Source organism: Eublepharis macularius, chromosome 16, assembly GCF_028583425.1.
Source record: "Eublepharis macularius isolate TG4126 chromosome 16, MPM_Emac_v1.0, whole genome shotgun sequence".
Classification (NCBI taxonomy): domain Eukaryota; kingdom Metazoa; phylum Chordata; class Lepidosauria; order Squamata; family Eublepharidae; genus Eublepharis; species Eublepharis macularius.
Window position 1 is genome coordinate 10967760 of NC_072805.1, and position 24216 is coordinate 10991975.

Here is a 24216-nt window from a genome sequence, read left to right on the forward strand (position 1 = left end):
GGTTAATGTCAATAAAATGTACTTCCAGCTTATTTCACCCACTTATTTCATCACAGACTTTTGGTAATTAAAGGTACCTAGCAAGTCCTTTTGTTTGGTTTTAGCTATTTAGGTAAACTGATTTTTTTGCTTTGCTGCTCTGAGATCATTGCTTCTTGAAAGGCAAGTCAGAAATTTTCTAACTAAACAAATCAGGAAAAAGTAACCTCATAAACAGAGCAAACTGTAAATCTCACAGGGATGCTTTTACTGCAAGAATGCCTGCCAAGAAAAGGCAATTATTTAGGACTGTCCCAAATATTTCCTTTGAAAGTGATGCAGCCACCTAAATACCAAAAGAATACTCACCTCAACAAATGTGTTCACCTTATTTTGATACTGTTGGTCAATATTTTTTTTCTGGGCTGTTGCTTGCTTTTTCTTCTTCTGTGCCATAAAATGTCCTCTGCCTAATTGCCCTTGTAACCTCTGTGAGGTTAATTGGTTTAGCCCAGTGGGGTGGAGTCAGAAGCTAGAGGCAGGCTGCTGAGGAGGAGGATGGTTGCTGGGGAGCTTAATAAATTATAAGCTCTTATCACCTTGAATAAGGTAATCAAATGTTGTATGTAAAATATGATTTAAAGTGGTGTTTGTGTATTGTGTTTGGTTGGTGTTACTGGGATTGAATTATTTTTGCAGGGCTATAATTCCCAACAAGAAGACGGAAGCCTGGGGTACAGCTGCTTCAAATGGATGAGAGAGGACACATCATCACTTCTTGGATGTTGAACTCTTTGCCTTTTCAAGGACATTGTTGATTTAGAGGGGTTTTTTTTGTATGGTTGCACTTAAGAGTTAATTTTTTTTAAAAAAAAGTTGTATTTTATTAATTGTTAAAAAGTTTAAAAGAAAAAAAAGTTATTTCTTAAAATTTTGTGAAAGTTGTTTCCTAAGCCCCATAGAACCCATGAAAAGAGAAGTTACACCTTCACTTCCCTTTAAATTGATCGGCAGTGGAAACCCACCTGATTTTTTTTAGTGGACATTCACAATGTCATTGTGTCACATGTAGCATCATGAATAATTAACAAAAGTCACATATTGCCCCAGCCCATCAAATGAGACTGTGGACATTGTGGGGGGGGGAGTAAAATGGTACTTGAAGCTTCAGCAGCCAGGGGCACAAAAGGGTTCAAATCAGAATTATACAGAAATTATATTCAGAGTCTGTCAAAGATTGCCACAAATGGGAGGTATTTTCTACACAAAAATAAATGCAAAAGTAGGTTCTGCTCTGCCCTAAAACTCTTAATATTTAAATTGTCCAGATACAAGCCAGCTGTGAACTCGTCTTCATGAGAAAAGACAATAATGCTGGGAAAGGCAGAAGGCAGTAGATGTTGGATGTTTCTACACAAAGGAAGCCACAGCCTCCAGTTTGCAAGACCTGAGCAAGGCTGTTAATGATAGCACATGTTGGAGGTCACTGATTTATAGGGTCACTATAAGTTGGAAGCAACTTGACAGCATACAACACACACAAACACACACACACACAAAAGCCAACTAGGACAAAACAAGAATGACTTGTTTTAGAAGTTCATTTAACCCACAGTTGTGGCCAAACTATCCGAGGGATTGTTATTTGCCCCACTGCAGAGCTGCATGTGCACCGAATACCAAAAAGTACCCTCTGGGGTCATTTCAGCTCAAGAAAAGCCACAATCTCCTCCTTCCCCAGTGCCACGGTCCTGATCTGAATTAGGCCCTGTGGTGCTTGGGTAAGTAAGCTCCCCACAGCTGCCATGAGACTGTAGAGAAAGTGAGCTAGGCTGGGTTCCCCAATTTGTGGCCAAACATAGTATATAGTTTGTCACTTATTTCTCCAACAAGATGCCACTTCAAAGGCATCGGAATCTGGTCGTCAGGTCTGTACAGAGGTATGATTATTGGTAATAGCCTCTATTCAGTGTACCTTCGTGAATTTTGATAATCTGTTTTCAACAATTATATTTTGTGTGAAGATACTTTTGCCTTTTCTTTTTCTAAATTAGTTTTCCAGATAATAAAAAATAGACATAAATACAAAAATTGAATATATCAAAGTAATCCATACAAAACAATAAATGATTATTAAAGTATTGTTAAGTAAATAATATACAATACAACACTAAGTGCAGAGCCATAACATAAATTTAAAACATGAAAAAAGCATTTCAAAGTAACTGGCATTTCCAATTTACTCCTAGTGGAAAAAGAAAAGGAGCCTCTTTCACCTCTAACAGTACTGGTATCATTAACACTTAAAATCTCAGGACTTTCATTAACACAGAACAAGAATGTTGACCACTTTTCAATGAATTTAGCAAACTGTCATGCATTGTAAATGAAACATCAGATTCTCCATCAGTGTGTTCATCCCATGCTGTCTTTTACCAGGATTCAACACAAAGACTTGTGGTTTGTTTTTCATTCCCTAGCAAGTTCTAATCTTGCGGAAGAGATTATGGAGAGTACAAGATTTGTATACAACAAATTTTTATTTTGTCCTTGGAAGACCTCTAACTGATCCAGGATGACATTCTGTCTCGTTATCTTACCAAGCTGTACATAATTGCATAACCACATATGATTCATTCGTAGCAGAAATGGATGGTGGCACAAAGCTCCAGCATCCTTCTTCCTTTGAGCCCTTTAATGGGGCTTTTCTCTTTAACTGACCCACGACTCAGCTGTGAGGTATGGTTCAACTGTTTGGGGGGTGGCCAAGGGGGTCCAGCAAGAGTCTCACCAAGCAGGTGCTTCTGTCCTGATGTAACAAGGAAGAAGTGGCAGCCAAGCTAGAAGTGACGAATTACACTTGAATGGCAAGTGAACAGGCTCACATGTATTCCTCCCTGTTAACTTGCGCTCCGCTGACACTCCACTCGATCACTACGTGTAAGCAAGTGAACAGGGAGGAATACACGTGAGTCTGTTCACTTGCCATTCAAGTGTAATTCGTCACTTATAGCTTGGCCCTGGGTGGGAAGGGACAGTGTCAGCAGCAAGTGAAGGGTAAGGGTGAGGCACATGCCCCTCTCTCTCTTACTGCTGTTTCCTCAGTGGGGGTGGCTTTTCCTGCCCCAACGTGGAACCAGACAAAGTCCGTCTGTCCATGGAGAAGTCCCATTTGGCTGGATGGAAGCTGCAGGACCAGAGAGAACTCCAAGCTGGTCATAATTATTCAAAGGAGCTCTTCCATGTTGCAGCAGGTACAAAAAGATCCAACCAGGACCCTGCCTCCTAGAGCAAAGTGCCTATGTTTACATTGGCCTGGAGGGTCTTCTGGCCTTTCCAGCAACTGGTGACCTCAGAGGAAGTTGGGGTCAAGCCTGCAGAGAGTCCTGGTTGCCTGCTGGAGGGGCTGAATTACGAGTTCCGGTGTTCAGATCTAGCAGAGCTGCTTTCCCTGCCCCAGGTCATATTTCCCCAGACGTGAGTTGCCAGACTCCATGGGCCTCCCACAGCTACCTAAATAAAAGTCTGCAAGGAACAGGAAAGCCTCCCAGGAATCAAACCAATCATTGTCGATACCCATACCTCAGTTCATCCATCTAATTAAAGTGCTCAAAGTGAATAACGGCAGGAACTGCCCAAATTTTATACCTTCAATCTATAAATACCCTAAATATGTCAATAAATAATGCAACAATATGCAAAAAGCAGCAATACAATATTTCTCCATCAAAATACAATACAGAAGTCTTCCAGACCAACGGGTAAAGTATAAAACAATATGATAATTAAACCACCACTTGGAATGTCAGTAAGTATAGAGTCCGGAGACTGTAGTTAAGTAAGCATTCGTTATGCTTTAAGTGTAAACCATTGTTTTATTGATGTCATTGCAGGAGAAGCCTTCAAAAGAAATTGCCTTTCATTCGAAGTTCAATGCCTATAGAAGCCTTCAATGAATGTCTGCTTAACGGGTTCTGCCAGCACGTCATTGGCCTGTTTCACTGAACACTTCCTCAAGGGCACTAATTAATATTCACACCATGTGGTACCTATATTCCAGTCTTAAAAAGCTAGTTGGTCAGGCAATGACGGTCTGACGCAACGCAACAAAAAGAGGCTCCTCCGGGGACAAGCACAATAACCAGCAGGGGAAACCCCACCCACTAGAGGAATATCTCATATACAGAAATATTATAATGAATCATATATATTTATAAAGTGACAAGGGTTAGTGAATAAATAACTCCTTCCTATAAATACATAAATAACAGTAATAGAAATATACATATACAATATCCTCCAATACATCCAATCCACACAATAAATACAATAAATGCATTAAGTAACACCAATTTCAGAACACATTCATGGATGCATGTGTATGCATGTGATTTTCTGATTGTTTTAGGAGCCTCTCTACCGGTCTCCTGCCAGGGGAGCAACAAAGTCATCTGCCCCCTATAAGTGCAGTGACCAGAATATTATCAAACTATGGCCCCCATCCACTCCTTTTGGTTTGTTTTATGCTATGATTGGGGAAATTGGAGGGGGCCACCATCTGATATGCTGTATATGCTGATCTCCAGGCAGAGGGGAGTTCAGACTGCGGGGAGGGCAATCTAAACTCCCCTCTGTCTGGAGATCAGGGGGCGGGGCCACCAGCCATGTGACCATTTTCACCGAGGGCAACTCACTGAGTTCCACCACCTCTTTTCCCAGAAAAAAGCCCTGCATATAAGGCATATAAACATCCAAAGAGAAGCTTACCCCAGAGAGCCATGAAAATGGAGAAGAAGACGGTGGCGGGGTTATCAAATAAGTGGCTCGCCCGTGCGGTGGCACAGGCAGTGCTGAGGTTCCAGTAGTCACAGGTCTTGTCACAGAGAGGGCACATGGTGAAGGCATTATGTTGGTCACACATCTCCTTGCTACACAAAGCAAAATCCAAAACATCAAAAAGATACGTCATTCATTGGGGAAATTAAGAGTTTCAACACTCAATTTATTTTTTCAAAATTCCAAAGCTGCCCTCAAGCTCAATGAGATTGGGAACCGCTGGCCAAGGTGGTGGCTGGTGTGTTGAATATTTTATATATTTATTCAGAACATTTCTATGCTGCATCCTCAAGAAACTTGCTCAATGCAGCTTACAAGTAAAGCACTGTATATATATATTACTCTATATATTTTACTGAAGGTGGCTTGTAAGTAAAAATATTATATTGAAACTCTTGAGTATTTTCCTTCTTGTGTATAATTGGGGCCTAACTAGCCATTTAGTGGAAGAACAAAGACTCGCAAAATCTTTAAAGCAGCCAGGAAGGGGCTGCTTGGATGGGAGAGGTGTGCATAGAGGTTCTACTCTTGTCCAACAGTACTCTGCACCACCAGCCATTTTCCCCCAGCTGCGTGTTTTGGCTGCAATGGAGGAAAGACAGGGAGGTAAGTAGAGTATAGAAGAAAATCACAGGTAGTTAAGCCCCCCTCACTCTTGATGGTTTCTCCCCTCCAAATTGTACCTTTTCCCTATCTCTGCCATTTTCACATATTCATTGGAGGTTCAGGTTTTCAGACCTTGTATTTTGGCTTTTAAAATACAAAGAGCTCCTACTCCCCAATATCTGGTAGGTAGCCATATTGGTCTGCAGTAGAACAGCAGGATTTGAGTCCAACTAGATTTTCAGAGTATGAGCTTTTGAGAGTCTTCAGAATAAACAAGGGAGCTTTGACTCTCAAAACCATATATTCTGAAAATCTAGTTAGTCTCTAAGGTGCTGTTCCCCCAGTATCTACATAGTATGTTTCAGTAAGGGACAAACACCTTTCCTACAGAGCATGGCTGAAGTCTTAATGACCACAAAAGCCATTTTCTATAGATGTTACAGTAGCATTTTTTTAAACAAAAGATTATTTGTAAGTTTAAAAAGGCAGCAGAGGGTGCTGCAGATACAGTTTTTGTCATAAATTCCACCACTTTAGATATTGGCAGAGACGTGTTTTCTTACCCAGAAGCATTACACTTTTGTGTAAAAACTTAGGATTTTGCATGTGTGCCTGCTAAAGAGTTTCTTTTAAATGCATCTTCCGCAATAAGGTCACAGTTTCAAAACATGCAATGCATGCTACTAAGAGGCATGATGTGAAATCATATTGTCCCTGGGAAGCTGTGCAATTCCTAATATTATATATATGTTTCCTTGTGTGTAGAAACAAAGTATGTGACTAATCTGCATAACGGTTATTAAAATGTTGAGATTGCCTGAACTAACTGGACAACAGTTGGATCCAAAGTTTCATCTCCACTAACGATGGAGCTTTCCTCAAGGGCAAAGACCTTTCCTTCTCTTACAACATATAAAAAGCTCTTTGCACAGAGAAAAGCTCCTTGCATTACAGGACCGGAGCCTTCCTCCCTAGCATCATTTCCCCCAACTTGAAGCAGTCTTGTAGGGTTGTCAATCACCTGGTAAGGTGATGCCTGGAGATCTCCCAGAATTATATCTGATCTCCACACTACACAGATCAGTTTCCCTGGAGAAAATGGCCAATTTGGAAGATGGACTCTATGGCATTATACCCCACTAAGGCCCCTCCTCTCCCCAAATCCTGACCTCCCCAGGCTCCACCCCCAGGAATTTTGCCAATCCTATGCCCTGGGGAGCCACTATTTTTCTCACTAGAGAAACATACGTGTACTGATGGTTATATGTAAGTTTCCCCAAGGAAGCAAACAGCTCCCTGGGCTCATTTTCAGTTGAGAAAATGGTGGGAGAAGGGCTTAAGCCTCAAGCCCCACAAGCAGAGGTCTCTATTTCAACTGGGGTCACGTTCACTGAGAAATTAATTTCCGTGCATGAAATTCCTTGGCCATAGGTCTCCCATCTAAGTTAACTAGGAGACTCCAGTTGGTACAAAACGCTGGGGTTCGGTTGTTATCAGGAGTGAGCGGGAGCATGAACATCCCTCCCATCCTGCAGTCACTCCATTGGCTACCATGCTCAGTTCAAGGTATTAGCTACCACATACAAGGCTCTTCACTGCCTTGGTCCAGCATACCTACGGGACTGCATCTCATTCTCTACCTATGTCCCTCCAAGGCAGCTTCACTCATCTGAACAGGGTCTCTTGCAGGTGCCACCCTGCACATGGGTGAAATCAACTGCTGCCCATACAGGTGCATTCTCTGTGGTGGCCCCTGTCCTATGGAATGGCCTGCCTGAGGAGGTCAGAAAAGCCCCCACTTTCCTGGCCTTCCACAAATGATACAAAATTGAATTGTTCAAAAGGGCTTTATACTCAGATGGGAGGGCTGTACTGTAGGGAGGTGGTCTCAAAGAGATGCTTTACCAATGAATTAGGGACCATAGACTTGACCACTATGTTGCCTTACATACTATCTGTTGCTTTAAGTATGTGCTCCTACGTCCTACCTGTTGCTTTAAGTATGACCCTACTGGGTAGTTCTATGTTGTCTAATGTCAGTCTTAGAACTGATTATGCTCTGTTTCAGCATTTCTTCAACTTTGTATTGGATTCTCGCTAATGCTATGTCTTTGTACACTTGCATTTATTTATCCTATGGCATTGTTTTGTGAAACGTCCTTGATATTGACTGTGCTAATCTCACACTATGTAATCCTCCTTGAGTCTCAGTGAGAAAGGCGGACTATAAATGACATAAACAAACAAACAAACGTCAAATGGCCAGATGGGGGACACGAGGACTTCTGAAAGTGTGAACTGGCTCTTGGTCATCCTGCGCCGTTTTTCTTGCTGATCAAGAATCCTCTCCTGCCTTCTTATGCCAGTCTGCAGTTCCATTTTTTGTGGATAGTTTCAGGCAGCTAGTTGTGGGGGCTGGGAGCAGAAGAACAAGACTTGAATCCAGTAGCGCCTTCAAGACCAACAAGATTTCCAGGGTGAAGGCTTTTGAGAGACAACAAAGGGAGATTAGCTCATGAAAATTTATACCTTGGAAATCTTGTCGGACTTAAAGAAGCTACTGGATTCAAGATTACTGTAGACTTCACAGCTGTGTGAAGACAACATTGGAGAAAACCTCATGAGCTCAAGTGTCCTGCTTTACTTGGCCCATAGAGCCAAGAGGTATGTGGGAAAGGGCCTAGCGGGAAAGGTAGAGGAGGCAGATCCACTGCAACTGCAAAGACAAGAGATGCATTGTAAGAAAGCATTTCAATTCTTTATCAGAAGGAGCCAGACAGATGCTAGCAGGCAACACATCTCCTCAATAGTAGGGAGAAGCAAAGATAGAGTTGGAGGATGAAGGAGAAAGGAACCAGAGGTCTGTCTCAGTGGGTGTTCTGCTTTGACCAAAGCACATGCTCTGATTCCATAAAGAGAACCTAATCAGTACACATAAAGTCATTAAGGATACACCCACACCCCACACAATCTTACCTGGGAACATCACTTTCAATTGTCATACATCCATACAGGAAGACAATGATTCCAACTACAGAAGACGGAATAAGGAATTCTGTGTATAAACCTAACCAGGCAAAATACATTCCAATTTTTTCTCCAAAATACTTCCTAAAAAAAGGAAAAAAAACATAAAATAAAAGGTTCAACAGATTAACGCAAGTACTTCTCCATTAGTTTCTGCAATCAATAGCAAAGTATTTTACGAATAGTATCACAAAGGATTAATAGTTTTATTGATCTCACTAGAAAAACGATTTTCTGGCATGTACCCAGTTTCAGGGACTGAAAAGACAGTAAGCTTCAAAGACAGACCAGTACAATTTCATATTGTTCCCCACACAGCCCTTCATATTAGCTACCCATACATGGAGACAAATTCCAGCATGGATGTGTCCATCATCTGCCAGAATCTGCAAATCTCCCCCTGTGACCCAATAGGGTCTATCTTTCATCCATTCAACCAAATAATGTTGTTCTTTCCCTTCTTCTGGTATTTGGATTCACTGGTATGTGAAGTCACATGATTAGTGACCAACATAATGAGAACTTCTGCATATTATCAGAGTAATGTGGAACCGAGGGCAAAGGCAAGGATAAATATGGCTTGGAAGGCCTTTGAAGGGTCACCTGAAGCATTCCAAAGAAGCAGCTGTTTCTTTTATGCTACCAGACACTGAGAATTATAGACATAGAAGTGTGGGAAGGCAGAATCGGCATGAATCCATGATCTGCCACCAAGCGTTCCTATGCAATATTCCATTTCTTCCCACTGTCATTATGCTTCTGGCACCCAGCATTTAGTTGAGAGGGAATAATAGGTGAATGGAGGGCAAATGGGTACAACTGTCCAAATACAGCAGAGATCCAGTTTGGTGTAGCGGTTAAGAGCCAGCCCTGCGTTCTAATCTGGAGAACCAGGTTTGATTCCCCACTCCTCCACTTGAAGCCAGCTGGGTGACCTTGGGTCAGTCACAGCTTCTCGGAGTTCTCTCAGCCCCACCCACCTCACAGGATGTTTGTTGTGAGAATAATAATAGCATACTTTGTAAACCACTCTGAGTGGGCATTAAGTTGTCCTGAAGGGCAGCATATAAATCGAATGTTATTATTATTACTTCTTTGGAATATTAAAATTAAGTTTACAAGTCTGCATGTAGGTTGTATAAATAAATGGGAAACATGCAAGATTTAGTCAAATCCACACAAAAGATCATTCAAAAGATATGTGGGATAAATGTCAATTAATTTCAGCAGACAAGCATGCCGAACTCTGTAGCCTTAATACTTCCTACAGGATTTCACAGTAAGTATCCATCCTTTGTATCCATTCCCAAAGTTAAGGCCAAAAACCTACATTATCAGGACTTCTGTACTTAACTCTGACTTGTTTTTTTAACCCAAAGCAGCCTAGACAAATTCCATCAGAGTGAAGGAAGGACTGAGAACGTTTGCCGTCAATGCTAATCATTTTCCAGCTGCACAAACCTCAAGTTCTACTGTGCCATGTTATCTTCATCTGTTTTTCTTGTATTGATGAAAACATCTCCATTTACCCTGCCCTTCTGCCTGCCTGCTGAGGATGTTGTGTTCCTCCTGGGTCTCCAGTGCAAGTGAGAATTTTAATTGCTTACAGGACCTTTTATCTGTCTGAAATTTGGTGGGGAAATCATTATTTGCCTAGATTTTGGCAGGCAGAATCCTACAGGTGAAGTGTACAGTCACTCACTGCCTTTTTCATCCAACTTGGAAGAAAAAAAATTAAAAGATATTGTCAGAAATGAGTGTTGTGTTGAATCAAGTGCAAAATGCATAATGAATAGAACAAAGAAAAAGAACATCTGTAATAACACAAACTGAATGAATATATTTCATTGAAGAAGAGGGAAAAGAACAGAAGAACAAATATGAATCACTTTTTCTGCATGTCTCTAGGTCAGTTTACCAGGGGAGTAGATTGAGAGAAAACACAAGACAAAATATTTAACAAGTTTGAGCTACCTGTAAAGAAAGTATGGAATTATGATGTGTGACACACACTGGAAAGAATTTTAAATGCCTTTAGGAGAAAGGCTAAAACAAACAAAAGGCACCAAACTCTGCTGTGTCATCTAGCTGAAAAGCCTATTCAGTTTGTTCATACCCATGTCCCATCCTATCGCTAAACAACTTCCATGTTCACCCAGCCATGAGTCACAGAATGCGCAGATAATTATCTCTGTTACACAACAGCACTCTAAACAGAAGTCATCAGCTGTGGTGAGGCCTGGCAAAGGGAGAACATAAAACCACCCCAGAAGTGCTGCTTTAGTGCAGACATCTGCAAGCTGTCTAATAACTTCATTAAATCCGGATGCCATCTTAGTGCCAAGCTCTTCTTCGTAGTAGTACAGGAGTCGTCAAAAATTGTCAAACGTCCTACTTTCTAGGAACTCTTCCCACAATGTTGCCTCCTGTACATTTACCATGGAAGACCTGTTCACTAAAGAAGGTTCTGTGGAAGATGGTTGTTGTGGATTTGTGACACTGAGAGATCTCTGTCTTTTGGTGCTACACCTCTGAAGATGCCAGTCACAGCTGCTGGCGAAACGTCAGGAACTACAATGTCAAGACCACGGCAATACAGCCCGGAAAATCCACAACAACCTGTCAGGTTCAGTGTGTATATGAGCTGTACTGACTCCATTTTCTAATGCTTCTAGTGTCTAAGTGCTTTCTCCACAGGTGCACAAGTTCCCAAGCAGACTTCTCACCAAAAGAGATTGTTTTGTCTAACAACGTTCCACCCAAGATTGGCCTTGAGAGAGTCCAGCTTCCCAAGTCTGAAAGATGTTGTTTTGAGAACTGTGGGGGGAGGCTGGTTCAGCTGGGAACTGTTACTTTGTACCTCATGCTTTGCCCTTCATTGGTAACAATGCTCTTGTACCATCCTGAATCTCCTATTCAGGACAGTGGACTATAATGAACCATTTCTGCAGTAAAGTTTCCTTATTCAAACAATGGACTCTTGTTTGCTTGTAAAGGAGAACCTGTAGGAAGGACGTTATCTAGCCACAGTCTGACACAACCATCGTTCTCCAGTCGTGAAAGCCTTCGACAATATATCGTCCTGTGGAAGGTTCTGTAGACTGTGTTCTTGGTTTATACAGGATGCTGGCCTGGCCCGTTTGGTTGCTCACTGTGTACAGGGAGAGGACCATGGAATACACCCAACCACTAGGGTGCAGCTGTACATTGGGGAATATGTGTAGCAGTGAGTAAGTTATTTTCACAAAAGCTTTCCCACCATTCCTCTCCCAATAAGTTTCAAGGTAACTACTAGATATCATAGAGTGCACCCTCCAGGAAGCAGCCATTTTTTCCAGGGAATTGACCTCTGTAGTCTGGAGATCGGTTGTAATTCCAGGAGAACTCCCGGTCCTACACAGAGGTTGGCCACCCTATTTTCAGACCGTATGAGGAGGAACAATTGGTAGCAACTTTGAAACTTACTGGGAGGGAAGGTTGTGAAGCTATTGATGGAGAGGTTATGTCAATAGGTACACAGAGTGTGCATGAGTGTGTGTTAGACATGGGCACAAACAGCACTGCGAATGGAAAAAACCCACGAATAGCCCATTCGTATGTTCATGAACAAGCCATTCGTGAAGCCCCATTCTAAATGAACAAGGGGTCATTGCTAGCCTCGTTTGTTGCCTTTGTCAGCAGTTCGTCAAGCCAGACAAGCTGGCGCCTTTCAATCAATTCCCCTGGCAACAGAGGCAGGGACTGAACTCTGTCTGAACTCCTTCTGGCTTTAACCCTTCAAAGTACTTCCAGCAGAGAGTCCTGTTTTTGCCACTGTGAAGAGAAAATGACAACAAAGGGGGAGACCCATGCATCATGCCTTTCCCAGGGTGCAATCTCTCTGAAACTTGTGGGGGGGGGGGGTTCTTCAGAGGACAGTGAGGACTATGTCCCCTGCAAATTTGGTGGGTATTGGACATTGGGAAGGTCAGTTTGTAACCCCTCAAATTAGCTTCCAGCAGAGAGTCCCGGTTTTGCCACTGTGAAGAGAAAATGACAACAAAGGGGGAGACCCATGCATCATGCCTTTCCCGGAGTGCAATCTCTCTGAAACTTGGGGGGGTCTTCAGAGGACAGTGAAGACTATGTCCCCTGCAAATTTGATGGGTATTGGACATTGGGAAGGTCAGTTTGTGGGGTGTTTAAAGGGCCCTGCCCCTTGTACATGGCAGGAAAGGGCCCTTTAAACCATCAGCTGCTAGTTTAAAGGGATCTTTAAAGGGCCATGAAAAACGAACAACGAACATGTTTGTGAACAGGGTCATGTTCATTACTGTTCGTTGTTCGTTGTTTGTGGATGGCAACAAACAACGAACAGCTTGTTTGGGTTTTTTTCCGTTCGTGCCCATGTCTAGTGTGTGTTATGTGTTGTCAAGTCACTTCAGATTTATGGCGACCCTATGAATTAATAGCTCCAAAACGTCCTGTCATCTTGCAATCTAGAGGCTGTGGCTTCCTTTATGGAATAAAGCCATCTCATCCCTCTTTTCCTACTGCCTTCCACCTTTCCTAGCATTATTGTATTTTCCAGGGAGTCTTGGCTTCTGACCATGAGATCAAAATGCAACAGCCTCGGTTTTCCCATTTTAGCTTCTAGGGAGAATTCAGGCTTGATTTTATATATTAGCCACTTATTTGTCTTTTTGGCTATCCTTGGTATCCATAAAACTCTCCTCTAACACCACTTTTCAAATTAATCAACTTTCTTCCTGTAAGCTTTCTTCATTGTCCAACTTTCACATCCATGCATAGTAATGGAGAATACCATAGTATAAATTATCTTGATCTTGGTCCCCAAAAACACATCCTTATCCTTAAGGATCTTTTCTAGTTTCTTCAGGGCTGCTCTTCCAAGTCTAATTTTCCTTCTTTTTTTTTAAAGTTTTTTTATTGGATTAGAAATATTTTAATGTCCATTACAATCAATTTCCTTTAAAAAATTCCAATTCTAACCCCCTCCCTTCCCCCCCCTTTTGTTGACTTCCAACAGTTTTCCAACCCCTTATCTATTTTCCCCTACTCATTTCAAACTTATTTTACCTATTAAACGTATACTTTCACTCTCTTCTAAGCTTACCTATTATATCACAATGCTGTCTCATTTCCCTTTCCATTTAACTTAACAACTAGATAATACATTTCTGGCATATATTCTTCAATAATCATTTTGGTAACCTGTACTCTATCTTACTCATTCTGATCTCCTCTATATTGAACAAACAATTTATTCCTCATTATACATAACTTTAAGTACATTATAAACATTGCATGCCTTCAATATAGGTCAATCAATTTAACCCATACTCCATATATTACTCTTTGTTTTATACTTTAAGCATAAGTCAATCAATTTGACCCATATTCTGTATATTACTATATATTTTCCCCTACTTTCTTGTATTCATTCATTTTGATTATACAGTTTCTCCATTATACCATTATCTGCCAGCAACGAGATTAATCAGTTTCTATCCCTAATAGTCAAATAAAATAATTGCTTAGATATTTTTCAACTCTCCCCCCCGGTATAGTCACTTCTCTCTTCTTTTGTTATATTTCAGTAATTTTCAAACTGCCACAGTTCTCCTCCCACCTCCCATTTTTTCACCAAGTATTGTTTCAGCTTCTCCCAGTCCGTGTTAAACTGTCCTGGATCAAGGTCTCTCAATCTTCTTGTCATTTTGTCCATCTCCGCCATGTACAGCAATTTATAAATCCAGTCCTCGATGGTTGGCACTTCTTGTACTTTCCACTTCTGCGCGTACAAAAGTCTAGCCGCTGCCGTCATGTAAAATAGCAATGTCCTGTATTGTGCTGGAATATCCTCCATTCCCAAGTTCAGTAGCAGGAGTTCTGGGTTCTTATTAACTTGAAATTGTAAAATCTCACTTATTACTCTTATTATTTCCCCCCAGTACTGCCTAGCTACCTCACAAGTCCACCACATGTGATACAAAGATCCCTCATGTTTTTTACATTTCCAGCACTTGTTAGACATATTTAAGTTCCCTAGCGCAATTTTCTTCGGTGTCAAATACCAACGATAAATCATTTTATAGACATTCTCTTTAATGTTAGTGCATGTCGTAATCTTCAACGTATTTTTCCACAAGTATTCCCACGCCTCCATTGTTATTTCTTTATTAAAGTTTATAGCCCACTTCACCATCTGCACTTTAACTGTCTACCATTTTAACAACACCTTATAGACCTTAGAGATTTCCTTTTTATCTTCTTGTAGAATTACTTCCTCTAGTTCTGAGTTCTCTATTCTTATCCCTCCCTTTGCACAATCCGAGTTGTAAAGGTCTCTAATCTGTCTATATTGAAACCAATAATAATTTGAAGACAACTCTTCTTGCGTTTTTATTCTTAACTTGGAAAGGTCTGTTCATGTTATTTCCTTATATGTTAAACATCGTTGTTCATTGTCAACAGTTCTCGGGTCTATTACTTCATAAGGAACCACCCAAGAGGGAGTTCCTTCTTGCAGGTAGTTTCTGTACTTCTTCCAAATTGTGAAGAGGCTTCTACGGATATAATGGTGCAAAAACATAGAGTCTGCTTTTACTTTTTCATACCACAAATATGCATGCCATCCAAATATTTTTTTATATCCCTCTAAGGCCAGTAGTTTACGATTTTTCAGAGTCATCCAATCTTTCAGCCACACCAAGCAGATTGCATCATAGTAAAGTCTTAGATTGGGCAGTTGCATTCCACCTCTCTCCTTTGCATCCTGTAATACTTTCAATTTCACCCTAGGCTTCCTGCCTGCCCAAACAAAATCCGATATTTTCCTCTGCCATTTTTCGAATTGTTTAGAGTCCCGGATAATTGGTATTGTCTGTAACAAAAACATCACTCTTGGCAGCACATTCATCTTAACTACTGCAATTCTTCCCAACCATGACAAATTCAATCTATTCCGATTCGGTTTCGTTTTCTCAGCCATGTCGGACGCTCCTCTCTGCAGGTCCGGGAGGAAGCACCCGAGCCCCCTGACCAGGCGGCTGATCTGCAAGGATTAGCCCCCAGGACTCCCAGTTAGGGAGGCAGGGTCCGGGACGCTGCGGGAAGAACTCCCCGAAATCTATGCGGGGGGGAATTGCCCGTTTGTCCCTATGGAGGCCGGCAGAGGTGCGCGGCGCCTTGAGTGCTGCCGGGCAACGAGAAACGGCAAATAAAAGAAACAGGCGGAAGCCTGCAAACAAGCGAATCCCTTCTGTTCTACAAGCGTTTGTGAAGGAGCGGTGGATATGAAGAAGACTCGCTCTTCCCCTTCGGTGAGTTCCAGAATTTGGCTGGCGCCCCCCCCCCCTAAAATGGCTGCAAAGAAGCAAAGTCCCGCTCTGGGTAAGTCAATCTCGGCTACCTTGCAGAAGGGAGAGTCGCTCGAAGAATTGGTGCACAGGGCGGTGGTGGAAGCCATAAAACCCTTTGTTGACAAGCTGAACGAAACTGATCAAAGGGTGGGCTTAATTGAAAGCGAAGTGAAAACCATTAAGGAAGCAGCGGGGGGGGGGCAGAGAAGTCTGCTCTGGAAAGTGCGTCACTTGTGAAGGCTACGAAAAAAGAGCTGAAGTTGGTGGAGAACCAGCTGATCGGGCTACAGGTGGAACGAACGCAGACAATTTTGCGCCTCCAAAACGTGAAAGAGGAGGAAAATGAGGATCTGTGGGGTTTGGTCTCGGAACTACTGGCGACACCCGCGAGGACAACTAAAGAAGAGGTCAAAAGCGCCATTTTGGAGGTCCGTCGGGCTTCTTCAAAATATGCAATAAAGCGACAGCTGCCTCGCGAGATCATCATTGACTTTTCATTTAAAAAGATTCGGGACACTATCCTATATAACTCATACAATGCGGATTTGGACTTTATGGGTAATAAAGTCAAGATTTTGAAGGACGTTCCATTTCTAGTCCGGAAAAGACGTTTTAAGTACAAAAAGTTCGTAGCTCTTCTGAGGGACCGCGGAATAAAGTACAAATGGTTACTTCCGGAAGGAATATGGTTTGGACATAAAGATCAAGCCTATAAGATATTATCAGAAGATCAACTAAGGGATTTTGAGGAGAAAAACCCGGAATTCCAGTGCACCAAGCAGGAAGAAAGGGAGAAGTCTGAGGGGGGGGGGGAGGAGACGAGCACCGCAGTTGCGGCTGCTCAGAGAGAATTGCGTCCGGGACCCAGAAGGGGGAGGAAAGTTTAATTAGAATTTGGAATGTGTATTCTGTATGATTAACCACTCCATCATTATCTTATTGAGCTTTTTTTTATTATGGCAGTATGAAGGGAAAACATTGAAGTGTAGTGTTGATTGTAGGTTATCCTCCCTTTTTTTTCCTATTCTCCCCGCCCCTTTCCCTTTTCTCCATCTTTTCCCGTCCCTTGTGATAGTCTTGTGTAGTGTTTTGTATACTGAAAAATAAAAAATTAAAAAAAAAAAACAAATTCAATCTATTCCATTTAATCAAATCTTGCTCTATTTGAGTCCACAATTTCTCATAGTTATTCTTGAATAGATCTATATTTTTGCAGTCAGTTCAATTCCCAAATATTTCACCTTACTTGTTACTTCACAGTCTGTAATTTCCATTAATAACTGTTGTTTTTGTTTAGTCATATTTTTACATAATATCTTTGATTTCTTTTTGTTTATATAGAAACCTGCCAGATCTCCAAATTCTTTAATTTTTTCTATTACCTTAGGCATGTTTTCAATTGGATCTTCCACAATTAACATTATATCATCTGCAAATGCTCTGACCTTATAGGAAAAGTCTTTTATTTTTATTCCACGGATCGTATTGTCTTCTCGAATCTGTATCATCAAAATTTCCAAGACTAAAATGAACAACAGTGGAGACAACGGGCAACCTTGTCTTGTACCTTTGCCAAGAGTCAGTTTTTTAGTCAGCTCGTCATTCACCACAATTGCTGCACTCTGGTCTCTGTAAATTTCTTTCACTGCTCTTATGAATCTTTCCCCCATTTGTAGCTGTTCCATGGTGGCAAACATAAAGTCCCAGTTCAAATTGTCAAATGCTTTCTCAGCATCCACAAAGAAGAAACCAACCTCCTTATCACAACGCTTGTCGTAATATTCAATAGCATTTATAACTGTCCTTAGATTGTCTCTGATTTGCCTATTCGGTAAAAAACTAGCTTGTTCTTCTCCAATAACTTCGGATAACCATCCCTTTACTCTTTCTGCCAGGATCTTCGCAAAGATCTTGTAGTCATTGTTAAGTAAGGAAATTGGCCTATAGTTTTTAACATTAGTCAAGTCTTGTCCTTCTTTGGGGATCAATGATATATTAGCTTCACTCCAAGTATCTGGAGTTCTTTGGTCTCTCAAAACACCATTGATCACTTCTTTTAGGAATGGTACCAGTTCATTGACCATTACCTTATAAAATTTAGCTGTAAGTCCATCAGGTCCTGGCGCCTTTCCCAGGTTTGTTGTCTGAATTGCCTTTCTTATCTCCTCCTCTGTTACTTCACTATTCAGTTTGTCTCTCCAATCTTCCGAAATTACTGGAAGCTTCATTTTCCCCAAATATGCCGCTATTGAGTCTTTATTCACTTCTTTTTTGTCGTACAATTTAGCATAAAATTTGTAAAAAGCTCTACTAATAGCAGTCTGTTCCAAATGTACTTTATTGTCCTCACATATTTTATTTATTGTCTTTTTCTCCTTTCTCTTCTTCAATTGCCATGCCAGGTATTTCCCAGGTTTATTTGCACCTTCAAACGACTTTTGGTTCAATCTCTTAAGATTCCATTCCACTTCTTTATTATTCATTGCCGTCAACTGCTCTTGAAGGATTTTAATATCCTGGTAAATTTTCTTTTTCCCTGGTCTTTTCTTTAATTGTATTTCTTTGGCTTTTATTTTTTCCATAATCTCCTGTCTCTTCTCCTCTCTTTTCTTTTGAGCTCTTCCATTTAAGTCCATCGGTATACCTCTAATTACTGCTTTGTATGTATCCCATACCTTGTTGGTTGGTACTTCTCGGTTCATGTTGTACTGTATGAAGAACTTAGTTTCCCTTCTCAACATCTCCATATTTTCTCCCTCTTGTAACAAGTCCTCATTTATTCTCCATCTTTTCCTCTTAGTTCTTTTTCCAAACTTCCACATGATTGGGTTGTGATCTGAGCCTACCATAGGCATTATTTCTACATCCTTAGTCCAAAGCACTAAATCTTTTGAGGCCCAGATCATATCAATTCGTGATAGAGTGGAATGTCTTGCGGAGAAAAATGTATATTGTCTACCTGTGGGGTTCTGTATTCTCCATACATCTTCCAAAGTTTCCTGCTGCATTAATGCGAAAAAAGTCTTTGGTAATAATCCTCTTTTCTTTTGTGCCGTTGCTGATTTTTTATCCTGCTCCAAATTTGTGACTCCATTGAAGTCTCCTGCAAGAATTATCTGGTCATAAGAAAGTTCATCTAATTGCTTCCTCAAATCCTCAAAAAAACTCTCTTTTGCTCCATTAGGTGCATAAATTCCAATCACCAACACTTTCTTTAAATTCCATGTACATTCCACTGCTAGAAATCTGGCTTCCACATCTCTAATCACTAACTTTGGCTGTAGCTCCTCTCTTATATATACTGCCACTCCCCTTTTTTTCTTTTTTGAGGCCGCTACAAAATCATTGCCCAATTTGCTCAATTTAAGATATTTTACATCCTGTTTTCTAATATGAGTCTCTTGTAGGCACACAATATCACATTTCTGTTTTAATAGCCAGTGGAAAATACTTTTACTCTTATTGGGTGAATTAAGTCCATTTACATTCCAAGATATAACTTTACACTCCATATTCATAGCCTTGTTGCTGGTAAGTCCTTTTCATTGTCCCTCATAAACTTTTCCATTTCAAATTCAGATCTGATGCGCTTTTTCACTCCTCCAAACTCAAATGACAATCCTTCCGGTAGTTCCCATCTGTACCTTATTTTCATGTCCTTCAAGATTTGGATTAAAGCTTTATATTTTTTCCGGTCAAGCAACACCGATCTGGGTAACTCCTTCATAATAATAACCGTCTTGCCATCAACCTCCAATGGGTCTTGAAATTGCTTACTCACAATCATTTCTCTCATGTTTCTGGTCGTAAATTGCACAATTACGTATCTTGGTAGTTTCCTCTGGGTCGCAAATCTTGAATTTATGCGATACACCACGTCTAGAATAGCCACAATTTCCGCCTCCTCCTTCCCCAGGTATTCGGCTAACACCTCAACAATTTGTTCTTGGGCTGTCTTTCCCTCTACCTCCAGCAAGCCGTGAAACCTCAGCTGCTTCTCCATATACTTGCTCTCCGCAACCGCCATTCTTCCCCTCATCACCCTCATGTCCGTTCGTTGCGTATCTGAAAGGTTCTCCACCGCCTTCTCCACTACATTGACTTTTTGTTGTGCAGCTTACACATCACTTTGTATTGTTTCCATTCCCTTCTTCACCTCTGCCAGTTCATTTTTTACTGTCTCTTTAACCTCTTTAACTTCCTTTACCAGCTCCTGTTGGACCTTTAACATTTCCAAAAATCTTTTATCCAGATTTTCTATAGCCGTTTGCCACTCTTTCTTCGACATCGTGGGGCTTGACTTGCCTCGCTCCCACGTATCTGCTCGTTTCCTTAGCTCCGTGGCGCCTGGCTTAATGTCCTTTTAATTTAATTTAAATGTCCCGGTTTCATGAAGAAAAAAAGACGCTTAAAGAGTCCAAAATGTCGGGCGTCTTTTCTCTATGATTTTTCAATAGTTTTTGTAATCCAATATGGCCTACTTCCTCTTCTGCTGAAGTCAATGCCCTTCCCTTTCCAAAAATGGCGATTCCCTTCTTCCTGTCTGCCAGTGAGGGCCGTCTCTCTCCCGCAGCTCTATCCCTGTTACGTACTTCCTGTTTCCCGTCTCCTCACTGCAGCTCTCGCGATGGTAGAAACTTTCTCACAGTCCATTTAATTTAATTTAATTTAATTTAATTTATTATATTTATATTCCGCCCTCCCTGCTTTCGCAGGCTCAGGGCGGATAACAAATACAAACATGTTTAAAAACATTTAAAAACATTAAATAATACATTTAAAAACATTTAAAAACATTAAATATAACAATTCATGCTGCCCAGTGGTTCATACATGCCTCTGTGTTTGCATAGGGGTGATGGTTTAACCCCCCCTTCACGGGGGGGGTGGGCACTGCCCGGCGTTAGCCATATGCCTGGCGGAATAGCTCTGTCTTACAGGCCCGGCGAAATGCAAGCAAATCTTGCCGGGCCCTTGTCTCGCACATTATCTCCCCACAGCCGCAGGTATGAAAAACAATTATCCAATTTCTCTATTAACTTCATTTAAAATAGTCCTTTTTCTAATCTGTTTCTTGCCGAGTCTTCCTCTAGTTATAATCAATCTGTTGCAGTTTAAAAGTCCACTTTAATGCTTCATTACTTTAAGTATTTCGTCCCGTTTCAAGAGATAGTGATCTTTACCTTTTCAAACGTCTTTCTGGGTTGTAATCACTGCTTCAATCTCAAGATCTCTTCCACCTTCTTTCCCCCTGTTGAAGCTTGGGCATGTAGGTCTTATGCCAGCCGCACTGGCCCCAGGACTGCCGCAGAGATTTAAGCCGACCTGTCATAGGGTGGGACCTCAAGAGTCGGGAGAGAATCCGTTGCGCAGGACCCCCCCTCACCCGAGATCAACGCGCCCTGAGGTGCTTGAGCGTTCTATGCCTATTCTCCGCCTGAGAATAGGTGGCCGCGGGCTTTTTGGCCCCCGCCGGCCGCTGAAACGGCAGCCCGGTCAGCTCTGCTCTTAGAGCTGCTTTAGACCTCCATGGATCCCAAGCCGGAAGTCCTCAAGTCTAATTTTCCTTCTGATTTCTCAGTTGTAGTCTCCCTTTTGGTTGTAGATTGAGCCAAATAATAGAAAATCTTAACAATTTCAATTTCTTCATTGCCAACCTTAAAATTGTATAATTCCTTGATAGTCGTTACTTTTGTCTTCTTGATGTTCAACTGTGATCTGGCTTTGAGTCTTTCTCCTCTAACCTTAACCAGTAGTAGTAGGTATATGGTAGGGGCAGATTTAAACGTGATGCCACTCTAGAAAGCAGCTAGAACCCAAAAGGCCTCAGAACACCACTGCAAAAGAGGAAGGGCTCCTCCCTTCCCTCTCAAGTCATTTTCCAAAATAGCAAGGGGGCCTGTGTTTGCTGCTCCATATGGAATATTCAGTGCACATGGAGCAGTAAAAATGAGGAGGAGAACCTTTCCCCATGCTATTCTGACATAGTAAAATTGCTGGTGGGGAACAGAGGAGGCTCTTCCTCCCCCTGTGGTGGCATTCTGAAGCCATTTGAGCCTTCCTTTATTTTTTAGCAGCCATTGCCCAAAGCTGCTGTTTGGCTGCAGGGAACCCATGTTGGCTCTGAGAACCCAGACCCAGCTCTTAAAAAACCTGCATGTCCGGTTTGACTCTTAACTTCATAGCAGAGAGTAGAACAGGAGTGGACCTTTGGCAGTATTTGACTCTCAAAAACTAAATAAACCTAATCTGCAGGGCTGCAGAATGGAAACCCACTGCCCAGGGCAAAACATAATCTTGGGGCCCTCCTCCTGGTAAATACCCAGAATAACCACTCAGCCAGAGTATTATGTAAATTGGTATGTAGAATTTCACAATGATAAATTCATTAATAACCATGGATCCTCATTCATTGGTCAGGCAAACAGGCTTCTGGTTTGATTTTTTAAGCTAAGATTACCAGCTCCAGGTTGGAAACTTCCTGGCTATTTGGGGGGGGGGGTCAGGGTCTGCGGAGGGAAGGAGCCTTGGTGGGCTATGATGCCACATGTAATAGACTGCCCTGATAGTGAGTTAGAAGATGAGTCCTCCTCAGCAGAGGTGGGCACAAACCGAAATATGAATCAAAGTTCCTGACAAACCAGGATGGTTCATGGTTCGCAAACCAGCAATTTATGGGAGCGCATTTCTGAGGAAACGTGAACATCTTTAGAGCAGTTAATTTACTTCACGGTTCATCACTTCTGGGGGCCGTAGAACAGCACCCTTGACAGTCAGAGATGCCAAACTCACAGGGAGTCTTCAACAGGCTCTCCTCCAACCACCCTCCAAGTTTGGCAAAAGATTGGATTCCGGATGTCTGAGTTATACACCCCCAAAATGGCTGCCCCCAGGAAATTTCCATTGCCAATTAACTTTTTGGTGCTGCAGTGTATTTCAGTGGAGCCAATGCAAGTCATTCCAATCTGGTGTTGCCATTCCAGCCCCAGAGCAGTTTAGCTGCTCCCAGGGACTGTTCTCAGAGGAAGATTCTGTAACTCCATCCCACGTTTTCATTGCAACTTTTTGGTGCTGCAACGTATTTCAATGGAGCCAATGCAAATCAAACCTGAGAACCCTTGCTGTGGCACCTGTCCTTGCTGGGACGTTTCTCCAATTTGGTGAGCAGGACACTGCAGCATCCATTAAAGCAGCCACTTTCTCTAGGGGAGCTAATCTATGCTATCAAGAGATTGGCTATAGTTCTGTGAGAACTCCAGCGCGCCCCCCCCCCCCGAGGTTGGCAACCCATTGTAAGCCTCTGCCATGAAGTTTAAAGATCAGGTGAGCAAGACCTTGTAGAACTAACACCCTTAAGCAATATGAACTGATACACGAGGTGCCTTGCCTTGTTGGGTCGCTTGGCCGTTTACCCTCTTTGCTCCTCCCAGCACTCCTGCCAATCTGTGGCATAAGCATCCTGGCATGAACTGTTTACAGCCCCTGGGCATTGGGATTTGATGCTTGACCCACAAAGCTCCTTCTTCAAGCACCTGACAACTAAATAATTTGTCAAACCACAGAACCGCCTACCACTTTCTTTCTTTTCATTATTTGTGGTGTTGGACTCACTAACATGCATCATAGTGGTTTGAATGGTGGGTGGAAAATGGTTTCAGGAAGAGGAAGTCTCAAATAACCCCATGACAGCTCTGCAGACACAGGAATGCAAAAGGAATCTCTTCATTAATCACTAACTTTTTTTCGGTAAAGCGATGCTAACACAAGCACACTTAAGTAAAGGCCGTAAACTTGAATGAAATGCTTAAGTTCTTCTGCTGAAAGTTTGTGATGTTACATAATGTGGAGAGAAAAAGAAGCAAATCTAAGACCAATGGCTGGATTCCTCATATGGTGCAAATCAAACACCAGCTTATACAAACCAAAAATCCCATTATGTGAACTTTATTACCTTACAAGATCAATAGGCTGAAACTTGTAAAATGCTCCATATCGTGCCCATTCTCGATACAGCAACTGAGGGGGAGAAAAAGCAGATAAGATGTGATATATTGCATCTAAATTATTTTTTAAAAACCAGCAAAGTTTTCTGTGCTTAGGTGGGGCCAGGATTCTACCCCAGAAGGAACGCAGCCCTGGAATTTGTAAAATACTAAACAGCTGACACATCTGAGTGTATGAAGAATATACTTCCCTCTCCTATAAATAACTACAGCCCATCCCATACACCTGAGATGCTTAAAGTCATTTGAATTACACAGAATGAGCTTTGGTTTTACTCTACATTAAACAATAAAAAACTTAAACATGAAGGGGCATGTGGAGAAGACATGGGCACGAATGGGGAAAAAACCCCAAACATGCTGTTCATTGTTCGTTGCCGTCAATGAACACGAACAGACGA

General features: G+C 41.8%; 1 protein-coding gene across 1 annotated transcript in view; it reads right to left on the bottom strand.

The window, feature by feature from the left end:
* ANO2 (anoctamin 2) overlaps positions 1–24216 on the bottom strand; it is a 252858-nt gene that overhangs the window by 113944 nt on the left and 114698 nt on the right. The window contains exons 8-10 of the mRNA XM_055000833.1: positions 23764–23828; positions 8398–8532; positions 4747–4907 (exon numbers count right to left, since the gene is read on the bottom strand). Of these exons, the coding sequence (XP_054856808.1) occupies positions 4747–4907; positions 8398–8532; positions 23764–23828 (361 nt within the window). The remainder of the gene's footprint in view (positions 1–4746; positions 4908–8397; positions 8533–23763; positions 23829–24216) is intronic.